Source organism: Haliotis rufescens, unplaced genomic scaffold (assembly GCF_023055435.1).
Source record: "Haliotis rufescens isolate VD_foot unplaced genomic scaffold, xgHalRufe1.0.p SCAF_7, whole genome shotgun sequence".
Taxonomy (NCBI): domain Eukaryota; kingdom Metazoa; phylum Mollusca; class Gastropoda; order Lepetellida; family Haliotidae; genus Haliotis; species Haliotis rufescens.
Genome location: NW_025964361.1, coordinates 12,799,196 through 12,813,606, shown reverse-complemented (window position 1 = coordinate 12,813,606; position 14,411 = coordinate 12,799,196). Strand labels below are relative to the sequence as shown.

The following is a 14,411-nucleotide window of genomic DNA, read 5'->3' as shown; positions in this document are numbered from 1 at the left end:
CTCACCCGAGAACATGGGCATGGTGAGATCTGGGTGTATTCTGGCTAGCTGTTAAGACACTCACCCGAGAACATGGGCATGGTGAGATCCGGGTGTATTCTGGCTAGCTGTTCAGACACTCACCTGAGAACATGGGCATGGTGAGATCCGGGTGTATTCTGGCCAGCTGTTAAGACACTCACCTGAGAACATGGGCATGATGAGATCCGGGTGTATTCTGGCTAGCTGTTAAGACACTCACCTGCAAACATGGGCATGGTGAGATCCGGGTGTATTCTGGCTAGCTGTTCAGACACTCACCTGAGAACATGGGCATGGTGAGATCCGGGTGTATTCTGGCTAGCTGTTCAGACACTCACCTGAGAACATGGGCCCGGTGAGGCCTGTGTGTATTCTGGCTAGCTGTTTTACAGTTTAGACACTCACCTGAGAACATGGGCATGATGAGATCCGGGTGTATTCTGGCTAGCTGTTCAGACACTCACCTAAGAACATGGGCATGGTGAGATCCGGGTGTATTCTGGCTGGCTGTTAAGACACTCACCTGCAAACATGGGCATGGTGAGATCCGGGTGTATTCTGGCTAGCTGTTCAGACACTCACCCGAGAACATGGGCATGGTGAGATCCGGGTGTATTCTGGCTAGCTGTTCAGACAGGTACATCTGAGAATGGCAGTAGGATACAGCCAGAAGGATGTCATTGAGGGGCAGCTGAGGTTGGTGGATCTCCTCTGAGCTGTCCGTGAACACCGGCTCCTCCTGGAAGAAGCGGGTGTCCAGAAGGTGGAGCAGCTGTAGAGCTGTGTCGTGAGTCTGGATGCGTGGGTTGCCCACATTTAACACAGCCAGGTTAAGCATCGCTACATGGTCACAGGGGTACTCTCGTCTGTAAGACAAGAAAACACAATAGGACAAGTATCACTTGTTGTAACTTGGTTGTGGTTTTTCTTGTATCACAAATAATACAGCAGGCTTAAGAATAGATTCTCACAAAGTCAGTCATAATTGTTTCTCCTGCAAACAACACTGTCAGGATTGTATGGAATCATTATGCAATATCCATCATCAATTAGTAATCCTGACATATGGTTAATATCTTGTTCAAAGAGCGATATGTTGTCTGCTCTAACATATCTTTATAAGCAATTACCCATGTATATAAGACTGAATACATTACACAAATCACAAATGAAAACCTTTAGCATCTAGAACGGTTGAGAGCTGATTTGAGGATCTTAAGTCACAGTGTCAAAGTCCCACCTGGTTTGGAAGACAGCGGCAAGGGCATTGAAGCAACCATCGGCCACTTCATTGGAGCCTGTGTAGCACCTGTCGATGACCCAGTCCAGCAGCCCCTGGACATCAGGGTTGAAGTCCAGCAGGAGGTACACCGTCTCCTTCGCTAGGTAGTAGATCTGAAATACAGTCCGAGATGCTGGAGCACGGATCTCCATCCCCCTGCAACAGCTGCAGCAGCTGCTGATACAGTCTCAGATGCTGGAGCACAGATCTCCATCCCCCTGAAGCACCTACTGCAGCTGCTGATACAATCCCCTCGTTACAGATTCCTGGTGCCAGACTAGGACACATGACAACCATTTTTACCACAAGCCAACTTTAAACAACCATAGGCTCAGTTGAAAACTTGTCATAATATCTATTCTGCTATCATATCATCAGCTATTGTATATTCTGTTTTAAGAAAATACTAGAACCTCTTCCTACACGAATGGCTATCGACTTTAAATGTTTTCCATTATCATCATCTCAGCTGTCAAAATCAGGATTATTTAACCAATGTAACTAAGCAGTTGTATTAACCTAACTACAAACGCCAAGCACACTGAAAATCAATGTTCTGAAACAAGCTCACTAAAGCTGACTGAAACAATTCTGGGAAGAAATAGTCTACAGTTTATTACTCAAGTTGAGGCAATAATTGTCAGCAAAAAAAATATGCCAAGCTACTAAAACAAATGGTGCACAAACATATATGTAGCTCACCTAACTCAACACAGAGTGGCTAGGTGTATGATGGGAATATTGTTGTAGCAATGAGTGAGTGAGTTAAAATTTATAGTCACATCAGCAATATTTCAGCCATATCGTGACTGTTGTAGCACTGAATGATGAGTGATCGGATCAATTGAATAACAAACACCCTAACTGTATCCTACATGACTTCTACATTCAGCTGATTCACTTCATTGTCAAAACGTGGACAGCGGAAACTGGAGATGTCGGCTTGTCTGTGTTAAGAGTATCTAACCTTATCTGAGACAGGTATTTCCAACATTAATATGATCTAACTGTTGAAATGTAAAACAGTGGTCAGTGTGCATTATATTGCTCTAGGAACACAAATTAACTACCACAACCACATTTCCACGTAACTGAGGGTTTTAGGAAATCATTGACAATGTTAAAAGTTTCGATTAAAATTGTTACATTATCGAGTGTATCTATTTTATATACTTATCCAATATTTTACAAAGTTAAATACAATGGATTATATTTTATACTTATCCTGCATTACATACTGCACATTGCTCTTACTAACGAAGTACTAACTGGAAATGAATGACGATCTAGTAGTGTCTTCAGCACTCTTTTGCCCAACATGACCTCCATCACCTCCGTGGGAGAATGTAACTATAGATTATAGGTTTCGGGATAAATTTGTATGTGACTGTTCATAATTATGAGGCATTTATGCACTAATACCTAAGTGTGCTGTACTGTACACAAATCCGTGTATGGTTTCTGCATATTGGTGTCATTCAAAAACAGAATTCCACTGTGACACTCTTCACACTGGGAAACCCTTATCATGAACTTTAGGGATTATATTTCCAATTCAACAAAACTCATATCAAAACACAGACACTGGAAAACTAAAACATATATAAAAAGCCAATCCATCTCTTACTGCTGAGTTTGAGTGGGTGATTATTGCCACATCAGCAATCTTGCAGCTATTTGCGAGCAAGCTGAGTCAGTTTAGTAACTTCACAAAACGGATGTTGATGATTACAGACAAGCACCATCATCAAGTTCAGCCTGATCCTTAGGACCAAGAGAACAAAACATGTTAATTTTGACCTGCTTGTAGCATTATTTACAAAATAGAATGTTCAGTCAGCACACAAACTCAGCAAAATATAGCATGCAAATTGAACAGTATCTAACTGAACAACTGCTGAACCACACTCAATGAACAATAAAAAACAACCATCACACTCTGTGTCACAATACCTAACATTTTGATGGGGTGGGACAAACAGCACGTCAAAATACTTGATACTCAGTTAATATATTCTACTCACTATCAAACAATATTAAAAAAAAAACATATTATGTACATGACGTACCTTTATATTCTTAAAAAAAAGTCAGATCAACATGCACCTTGAAAAGTCACAAAGGAGAGACATGTTTAACCCATAACATATTTAATACAAAAGCCTCATGGAGCCAGTATGACATCAGGCTATGAGTGATTAATACCATGTACATATATCTTATTCCACTTCTAGGTTGATCAGACTAGGAAGATGATTGGCTGTAAATGCATGGCTGGGGAATTACAGACTATCATCAAGAGGTATACATTTTCACAGCATCATTCTAGCTTAGAGGAGCAGAATTTGGAGATGATGTTTCAATGATAACATGCTGAATGGGTTCAGATTACAAGAGTGTTTTAATGGATTTTGTGATTGTGGTTTGGCGCATATGGAAGCGTTTGTACCTGGAGGAAGTTCAACATTACATAAGCTATTTCACATTCAATTTTAATAGTGACAATGATAATAACATTCAAGACGTTGGTCGCTATATAAAAAGATATGGTATGAATCCTTCGTGATTGTTTATAAAATAAAACAAATGCAAATGAAATCATGACAAGCATAATACTGCAGAACAAAGGCTGGTAGACACTGTTAAACACACCCTTGGCAAATTAACAGTGATCTTCAAAATATAATTATATAGAGATCAGACCTATAAAAATGATAAATGTCTACAGTCTTTTATTTCAGCAAACCATCAAATTATTTTTATCATTATTTATCTATTAAAAGGAAAATGTGAATCAGTTTAAATGAAATCTTCAAAAGTGTCTTTAACAGTGCTTCTCAGACTAACAAAAGAAGGGAAATACTGGCCACAGACTGACAACACTGAAATTAAAGTGGTTACTCAGATATCTAGCCTCATCTCTCTCAATCACTTCTATACCCATAGTTACATGATATTATCTTCCCAACAGAAGTTGTAGAAGTCGCCTGTTTGTCTACATCAAGATTCAGATAGAACTACACACCATCTCCTTGACATCATCTCATTAGAACTGCAAGACTGGCTACCTATAGTTAACTGCTGTTTCAAAGTACAGTCGACAACATGGTCTTAGTCCACATTAAGGTGATACATACATGACATTCTTATCAACACAGGCAGTGATCTTTACAGGATGCTATGATGACGAATCAGAGGAAACAGCAGGGTTACAAGAGCCCCAGCAGTGAGGCTTCCATGACTCCTACCATTTTCATAATGCCAATTCCTTTTCGTACTATCACAAATTAAGGTAATGACACAACATTAACCATAGCCACATTACCAATTTTTCCACATCAAGTAAATTTTGTCTCCTAAGGTTTCCTAGTGCTTAAAAATAGTGTCTTTATCTCTGTAGTGCCTAACCCTAACCAACACTGATCACCTCCACCCCTACCTTGTTCTGTAGGGGTCACACCCGCCCCTACCCTACACTGACAGTAAAAGACACACCCACCCCTACCCTACACTGACAGTAAAAGACACACCCACCCCTACCCTACACTGACAGTAGGAGTCACACCCACCCCTACCCTACACTGACAGTAAAAGACACACCCACCCCTACCCTACACTGACAGTAAAAGGCACACCCACCCTTACGCTACACTGACAGTAGGAGTCACACCGACCCCTACCCTAAACTGACAGTAAGAGACACACCCACCCTTACCCTAAACTGACAGTAAGAGTCACACCCACCCTTACCCTAAACTGACAGTAAGAGACACACCCACCCATACCCTACACTGACAGTAAGAGTCACACCCACCCTTACCCTAAACTGACAGTAAGTGACACACCCACCCTTACCCTACACTGACAGTAAGAGTCACACCCACCCCTACCCTACACCGAGGGTAAGAGTCACACCCACCCCTACCCTACACCGAGTGTAAGAGTCACACCCACCCCTACCCTACACCGAGTGTAAGAGTCACACCCACCCCTACCCTACACCAAGAGTAACACCCAACCCTACTCTACACCGAGGGTAAGAACACCAACACCTACCCTACATTTACTACATCAACTGTAAGAGACACTACCACCCCTACCCTAATCTACACTGACCATGCTGACTGGAAGACACACACGCCCCTACCCTACCCTACACCCACTGTAAGAGTCACACCCACTACCCTACACCGACTGTAAGAGTCACACCCACTACCCTACACCGACTGTAAGAGTCACACCCACTACCCTACACCGACTGTAAGAGTCACACCCACTACCCTACACCGACTGTAAGAGTCACACCCACTACCCTACACCGACTGTAAGAATCACACCCACTACCCTACACCGACTGTAAGAGTCACACCCACTACCCTACACCGACTGTAAGAGACACCCACTACCCTACACCGACTGTAAGAGTCACACACCCTACCCTACACTGACTGTAAGAGTCACACCCCCTACCCTACACCAACTGTATGAGTCACACCCACCCCTAACCCTACACCAAGGGTAAGCGTCACACCAAGACCTAACCCACACTGACCATGCTGACTGGAAGACACACACACCCTTACCCTACACTGACCATGCTCTGTAAGAGACACACCCACCCCTACCATACACTGACCATGCTGACTGTGAGAGACACACCAACCCACCCTTACCCTACACTGACCATGCTGACTGTGAGAGACACACCAACCCACCCTTACCCTACACTGACCATGCTGACTGTGAGGGACACACCCACCCCTACCATACACTGACAGAAAGAGACACACCCACCCCTACCCTACACTGACCATGCAGACTGTGAGAGACACACCCACCCCTACCCTACACTGACCATGCTGACTGTGAGGGACACACCCACCCATACCCTACACTGACCATGCTGACTGCGAGAGACACACCCACTCCTACCCTACACTGACCATGCTGACTGTGAGAGACACACCCACCCTTATCCCTACACTGACCATGCTGACTGTGAGAGTCTCACACACCCCTACACTGACCACGCCTACTGTAAGAGTCTCACACACCCCTACACTGACCATGCTGACTGTGAGAGTCTCACACACCCCTACACTGACCATGCCGACTCTTAGAGTCTCATTGTTGGCAAGAGAACGCAGTGAGGCTAGATACCAGAGTGAGGGATCCAAGATGGCTGCCAATGAGATTGCACTACATGCAGTAGCGACTGAGAGACGGTGGTGACCACTTACCTTCGGCTTCATCTGACATCAGAGAGAGACAAGAGATGGTCATGAGAGACACAATATCAACTAGAGCTCTGACAGAACCATATGGCTGGCTCATGTCTACCAGCTGCACAGAGAGGGACACATGTCATCCCAGATGAAATGAATGTCACCCAACCTTTGAAGAAGGATTATCCCCTATCACAGACCCTGCGCCGTCTGTGACCTTATTTGAAGGGCTGTCAGGTCAAAGCTCTGACAGTCACATCAATAAGGTACTAGATCCCACTTAGACAAACTACTAACAACCTGACCCTCCCCCATGCTATTCCTGAACAGTGGCCCTAGCATTATGGCTGTCAAATAGCTGGTCTTGAAAACTCTTGTATGTAACATACTGTCAGAAAACAGTATTTTACAATTTGTTTTCTTTCTATTTTGAACGCCTTCATATATATGTTTGTATTGTTTCATATGATGGCACAAAGTACCACACTGCATGAAACCCTTCTGTGATGAGTTATCACCTTGCTGTGACCTTCACAGGCATGTTAGGGAAGAGGTTTAACAGCAGCATCACACAGGCACTAGCGAGGTGGACTTAATTGGCAATATTTCAGCTATATGGACTCAACAATAATGGGCTTCACACATTGTAATCATGTGGGGAGTCAAACCCGTGCCTACGGCATGATGAGTGAATGCCTTAACCACAGGTCTACCTCATCAACACTTACAACGTTTGAACAAGCCAAACAACAGACATCCCTTACCAGATGAGTGAGCAAGTTGAGATTAATGCCACTTTGAACAGTATTTCAGTTTTATCATGGCATGTTAGCCTAATGTTGGCGGAAAGTCCGAAGTGACATATCCCCCAAACATCAACACTGAATCTACATGTGTCCTTCAGATTAAGCTCCATTTCCCTTTACATTATTTGATTGACAGACAAGTGGAAACAATACACCTGCAGCTTGGCACACAGAGTTCATTCCATCCATATGGTTCTGACGGTTCATTCTATGTCATTCTACACAGATTCATTTCTTTCATGCTAAAAGTTAAGAAAGAACTTTGCACTACAAGAAATCAGATTTGTTTTCTTTCAGATAATGTCAATTAGAGTTCCAGACTGCTCAAGGTCCTCAATGCATGAAAATGTCAAAAGTTAAGAAAGTGACTATTTTGAAATTTGTTTGCACAGGACTACAGGAGTTGACCTCCTTCATGCACACAGAGAACAAAGTGTAGACACATTCTACAAGTCTCATCTACATCTAACAGATATGTGGACAGACGGGCGACCATCTTTGTCCACAGTGCACTAGAGACAGCAGGAATGTAGAGTCAGACTCAGTCCTGGGTCAGAGTAACTGGTGCATTTCAAATATTCAATAACAAATGCTCTAAGATTTACAGTAAAGCACAAGTAGGATGGATATAAAACAGGGAGGACAAAGAATAAGTCTGTTTTTCATGAAGTTCACCTCGGACCCCAGACTTCTTGCTATAACATCAAGTCTCGGGTCCAAGGTGAAGTTCCTGGAACACAGAACATCCTTGTAGGCTTTTAACTCTCTGTCATCCCTGATAGTTATTACATGAATACTTAAGCATATTCTTATCAGGTCTATCAGCTATTTATGTATGATAATGTTAAAGGATTAATGTGAAACAGTGAAATGTATTTGATAAAGCTGAAGCTGAATTCAATGATAGATGTTGAAACTGTATGGAGAGTTTCACCAATGTACAACTTCATATACTTAACGATAAAGAGGGGCAACTCAGACCAACCTTCTCATCATGCGAGCTGAGCAGAGTGTCCAGCCAGGAGTAGATGTAGCCATCATCTCCAAGGCCGGTCAGGTCAAACACAGGACCACAGCACAACACGGCCGACATGGCGCGGACAGCCGACAGCTCCTGCTCGTTCCAAGCTTCCTCCTTTGACAATCTGGCACAGAACAGTTGAGTATCATTACACAGGGAGTGGAGCCATTAGAGACTCCATCAAACACTAAAGATATTCTTAAGATGAATGAGTGATTTGGGCATTTGTTTTCTTTGTTGTTTAATGCTACATATCTAGGCTATATAACAGCTGAGTGTAAATAATCAAGTCTGGACCAGACAAACCAGTGATCAACATTTTGATCATCGAATTTCGCAATTGGGATATGATGACATGCATCAACCATGTCAGCGAGCCTGACCACTCAATCCTGTTAGTGCCTCACAAGGGTTGCTGAAGACCTATTCTAACCTGGATCTTCATGGTAAGAGTAACGCCTCTTAGAACTGTATTTCAGTTACATCAGTAATATGTCAGTATCATGTGGGAGAAAGCCCCAAGTGATGCAGATTTTACCTGGTTACCAGATTAGTTTAACCCATGAACATGTCATGGTGCTTACAGGCCAAGGATAAAATATAGTTAGCCTTGGATTCAAACCATCATTCAGCTTATCCTGGCATGGATAGCGGTCACATCTCAATCTTACCTTCTATCCAGTGCTCCGAACGTGTGACTGAAGTGACCACTCCAGCTGGCAAACAGGTGGAACAACCCGTACCTCAGGTCCCGGGACAACAGAGTCTTCCTCAGTTCCACTACAACGTGACACACATACATCATTACTGAAGGATAATAATGATATATGACATTAATCATAAATCTTTACATTACGGACACAGTAACAACCCGATCCATTTGGTCGCCTCTTACGACCAGCATAGATTTCTGGGGACCTATTCTAACCCGGATTCCCTGCGGTACGGCCATTATAGGTTGCTTGGGACCTATTCAAACCCACATTCCCCACAGTACAACCAGCATAGGTTGCTGAGGACACATTATAACCCGGACTCCACATGGTATGACCAGCATAGGTTGCTGGGGACACATTCTAACCCAGAGTCCCTGTGGTAGAACAAGCATACAGGTAGATGGGGACCTATTTGAATCCCGACTCCCACTGCTACAATCAGCATAGAGGTTACTGGGGATGTATTTAAAATAGGAATCCCCTTGGTACGACCAGCATATAGGTTGCTGGGGATGTATTTAAAATAGGAATCCCCATGTTACGACCAGCATATAGGTTGCTGGGAATGTATTTTAACCAGGAATCCCCATGGTATGACTAGTATATAGGTTGTCATGGACCTATTTTAACCAGGACTCCCCATGGTAAGATGGGAGTCAGTTGCTTAAGACCTATTTTAACCAGGAATCCCCATTGAATAACAAGCATACATGTTGTCACGGACCTATTTTAACCAGGAATCACCATGGTATGACCAGCGTATAGGTTGTCATGGACCTATTCTAACCAGGAATCCCCATGGTCAGATGGGAGTTGGATGCTTAGGACCTATTTTAACCAGGAATCCCCATGGAACAACAAGCATACAGGTTGTCTTGGACCTATTTTAACCAGGAATCCCCATGGAACAACAAGCATACATGTTGTCATGGACCTATTTTAACCAGGAATCCCCATGGAACAACAAGCATACAGGTTGTCTTGGACCTATTTTAACCAGGAATCCCCATGGAACAACAAGCATACAGGTTGTCTTGGACCTATTTTAACCAGGAATCCCCATGGAACAACAAGCATACATGTTGTCACGGACCTATTTTAACCAGGAATCACCATGGTATGACCAGCGTATAGGTTGTCATGGACCTATTCTAACCCGGAATCCCCATGGTCAGATGGGAGTTGGATGCTTAGGACCTATTTTAACCAGGAATCCCCATGGAACAACAAGCATACAGGTTGTCTTGGACCTATTTTAACCAGGAATCCCCATGGAACAACAAGCATACAGGTTGTCTTGGACCTATTTTAACCAGGAATCCCCATGGAACAACAAGCATACAGGTTGTCTTGGACCTATTTTAACCAGGAATCCCCATGGAACAACAAGCATACATGTTGTCACGGACCTATTTTAACCAGGAATCACCATGGTATGACCAGCGTATAGGTTGTCATGGACCTATTCTAACCCGGAATCCCCATGGTCAGATGGGAGTTGGATGCTTAGGACCTATTTTAACCAGGAATCCCCATGGAACAACAAGCATACAGGTTGTCTTGGACCTATTTTAACCAGGAATCCCCATGGAACAACAAGCATACAGGTTGTCTTGGACCTATTTTAACCAGGAATCCCCATGGAACAACAAGCATACAGGTTGTCTTGGACCTATTTTAACCAGGAATCCCCATGGAACAACAAGCATACATGTTGTCACGGACCTATTTTAACCAGGAATCACCATGGTATGACCAGCGTATAGGTTGTCATGGACCTATTCTAACCCGGAATCCCCATGGTCAGATGGGAGTTGGATGCTTAGGACCTATTTTAACCAGGAATCCCCATGGAACAACAAGCATACAGGTTGTCTTGGACCTATTTTAACCAGGAATCCCCATGGAACAACAAGCATACAGGTTGTCTTGGACCTATTTTAACCAGGAATCCCCATGGAACAACAAGCATACAGGTTGTCTTGGACCTATTTTAACCAGGAATCCCCATGGAACAACAAGCATACAGGTTGTCTTGGACCTATTTTAACCAGGAATCCCCATGGAACAACAAGCATACATGTTGTCACGGACCTATTTTAACCAGGAATCACCATGGTATGACCAGCGTATAGGTTGTCATGGACCTATTCTAACCCGGAATCCCCATGGTCAGATGGGAGTTGGATGCTTAGGACCTATTTTAACCAGGAATCCCCATGGAACAACAAGCATACAGGTTGTCTTGGACCTATTTTAACCAGGAATCCCCATGGAACAACAAGCATACAGGTTGTCTTGGACCTAGCTATTTTAACCCCGGAATCCCCTGGGGTCTGTGCCATCTTACATGGAGTGTTACAAATGAGATTCTGTATGAAGCCACTGAAGTGCAGCCTGATCTCCTGCAGTATGGGCAGGTCTCGGTCATTCTCTCCCTCCAGGTACTGGCGTGCTCCGTCAATGTAGTCCACGAACATCCCACTCAGACACCCACGGTCCTTGTCGATGATGCCGGACTCACTGTGTAAAGAAACATTTGTATGAACTCTATTTACACTGTGAACACATTCAGCAGGAGTACTGTAATTAGGTCAAAATTAGATGGATTTCGCATGTGTTACAGAAGCTGTTGAAAAACACTAATGATGTTTTAATATTTCTTAAATAAATAAGCTCTGGCGTACCTCTGTGCAAAAGTTTTGTTTTCTGCCATCAGCTCAAATATATGTGCCAGCTGTACACGCAGAACATCTCTCTTGCGGCGACGGCGCAGGTTGTCCTGCTTCTTATCTATCGCCTCCTTCAGGAAGGGCAGTAACTCTTCCGCCAGTTCCCTGTAAGATTATGGCCATGTTAATGCTATAAATAATATTTCGAGTATTGACATTGTCATCATTTTCCTACCTGTTGCTGGTCAAACTAAAGGGAAGTACCTCTCATCTGAAGTTGATTACATTTATATCTCCATAAACATAATAACAAACTGAAGTCAATTCTTAGAAAAACAAAAAGTCAATTCTTAATTCTTCCACCAAGGATTGGCACTCACTTAAAGACGACAGGGTTACAGTATCCCAGCCCATTGACCACGGTGTCCCTCATGTCGGAGTTCTCACACTTCATCAGCGGCACCAGGAGACGGAACAGGTTGGTGGCGGTGCTGTTGCCACTGTTCTGGCGGGACTCCCCCTTGTCGGACCCCGTCGCACTCTCTGGGGAGGAGCTTCTGCAACATTGATTGTTTTGACTGATTGTTTTTTGTTTAACACCACTCAGCAATCGTTCACCTATATCTTGGCAGTCTGTAAATAATCCAGACAGTACAATACAGTGATTAACATAATGAGCATTGATCCACACACATGAGAAACGCTGATATACAATCAACCATGTTAGAGAGCCTGACCACCCAATCCGCTTAGTCGCCTCTTACAACAAACGCAGGTTGCTATTCTACCCCGGAATCCACTGCTGAACAAGCAGCATGCATACAATACAACAGTAACACTCTCACTCACATCTTCATGTACATGTCAAGTTGCTGTTACATTCAGAGGCTGAAAAACTGTTCATTAACTGAATACAAATCTCTCTGAATATATTTCATAATAAACCTTTCAAATGTTTCTACTAAAAATGTCAACGCCACATTCAAATCTCTGGCATTGAGAGATTCCTTCCAGTGGCTCAGGAGGAAACTTGGCTTCCTTTGGTTGTATTCATTTCATATCAAGACAGGAAATTTCCCTAAATCACGACCAGATGTCTTATCCTAGATGTGTGGATGAAAATTGATAGGGTATGACTGTCCCCTCAACACCACCGACACTAGCTCTGGTGATGAACATTTGTAGGGTATGACTGTCCCCTCAACAGCACCTACCCTAGCTCTGGTGAGGAACATCGGTGGGGAATGACTGTTCCTTGTTGGGCCACCTACCCTAGCTCTGGTGAAGAACATCGGTGTGGTATGACTGTCCCCTCAACAGCACCTACCCTAGCTCTGGTGAAGAACATCGGTGTGGTATGACTGTCCCCTCAACAACAGCACCTACCCTAGCTCTGGTGAAGAACATCGGTGTGGTATGACTGTTCCCTGCTGGGCCACCTACCCTAGCTCTGGTGAAAAACATCAGTGTGGTATGACTGTCCCCTCAACAGCACCTACCCTAGCTCTGGTGAAGAACATCGGTGTGGTATGACTGTCCCATCAACAGCACCTACCCTAGCTCTGGTGAAGAACATCGGTGTGGTATGACTGTCCCCTCAACAACAGCACCTACCCTAGCTCTGGTGAAGAACATCGGTGTGGTATGACTGTTCCCTGCTGGGCCACCTACCCTAGCTCTGGTGAGGAACATCGTTGGGGAATGACTGTTCCCTGTTGGGCCACCTACCCTAGCTCTGGTGAAGAACATCGGTGTGGTATGACTGTTCCCTAGTGGGCCACCTACCCTAGCTCTGGTGAGGAACATCTATGGGGTATGACTGTTCCCTGCTGGGCCACCTACCCTAACTCTGGTGAGAAACATCGGTGTGGTATGACTGTTCCCTAGTGGGCCACCTACCCTAAATCTGGTGAGGAACATCGGTGGGGTATGACTGTCCCCTCAACACCACCTACCCTAGCTCTGGTGAGGAACATCGGTGTGGTATGACTGTTCCCTCAACACCACCTACCCTAGCTCTGGCGAGGAACATCGGTGGGGTATGACTGTCCCCTCAACACCACCTACCCTAGCTCTGGTGAAGAACATCGGTGGGGAATGACTGTCCCCTCAACAGCACCTACCCTAGCTCTGGTGAAGAACATCGGTGGGGAATGACTGTTCCCTGCTAGGCCACCTACCCTAGCTCTGGTGAAGAACATCGGTGGGGAATGACTGTTCCCTGCTAGGCCACCTACCCTAGCTCTGGTGAGGAACATCGGTGGGGTATGACTGTTCCCTCAACACCACCTACCCTAGCTCTGGTGAGGAACATCGGTGTGGTATGACTGTTCCCTCAACACCACCTACCCTAGCTCTGGTGAGGAACATCGGTGGGGTATGACTGTTCCCTCAACACCACCTACCCTAGCTCTGGTGAGGAACATCGGTGGGGTATGACTGTCCCCTGCTGGGCTATGCTACAGGCCAGGACGACATAGTTCTGCCACAGCTGCATGTGTACGTCTCGCTCGGTGGTCACCTTCTTACTGCCTGACCGCAGGATGGACGATGCGCGATTTTCATTAGTCTGAGTACTGGAAACAGCAACAAGGACACAGTTGGTAATGAATTAATGGAATATAACCCTACTGAAACTGCAATGTGGATCAATCTCATTAATATCAGA

At 44.4% G+C, this 14,411-nt stretch overlaps 1 protein-coding gene across 6 annotated transcripts in view; it reads right to left on the bottom strand.

The window, feature by feature from the left end:
• Nucleotides 1–14,411, bottom strand: part of LOC124141893 (protein furry-like) — a 91,045-nt gene that overhangs the window by 48,925 nt on the left and 27,709 nt on the right. For 4 of the 6 annotated variants that reach the window (XM_048387691.1, XM_048387688.1, XM_048387690.1 and 1 more), the window contains exons 22-30: nucleotides 14,149–14,319; nucleotides 12,124–12,300; nucleotides 11,759–11,908; nucleotides 11,422–11,594; nucleotides 9,027–9,135; nucleotides 8,320–8,479; nucleotides 6,544–6,555; nucleotides 1,262–1,416; nucleotides 604–887 (exon numbers count right to left, since the gene is read on the bottom strand). In XM_048387691.1, the coding sequence (XP_048243648.1) occupies nucleotides 604–887; nucleotides 1,262–1,416; nucleotides 6,544–6,555; nucleotides 8,320–8,479; nucleotides 9,027–9,135; nucleotides 11,422–11,594; nucleotides 11,759–11,908; nucleotides 12,124–12,300; nucleotides 14,149–14,319 (1,391 nt within the window). The remainder of the gene's footprint in view (nucleotides 1–603; nucleotides 888–1,261; nucleotides 1,417–6,543; nucleotides 6,556–8,319; nucleotides 8,480–9,026; nucleotides 9,136–11,421; nucleotides 11,595–11,758; nucleotides 11,909–12,123; nucleotides 12,301–14,148; nucleotides 14,320–14,411) is intronic. The other 2 variants (XM_048387689.1, XM_048387693.1) reach the window with 1 other exon arrangement.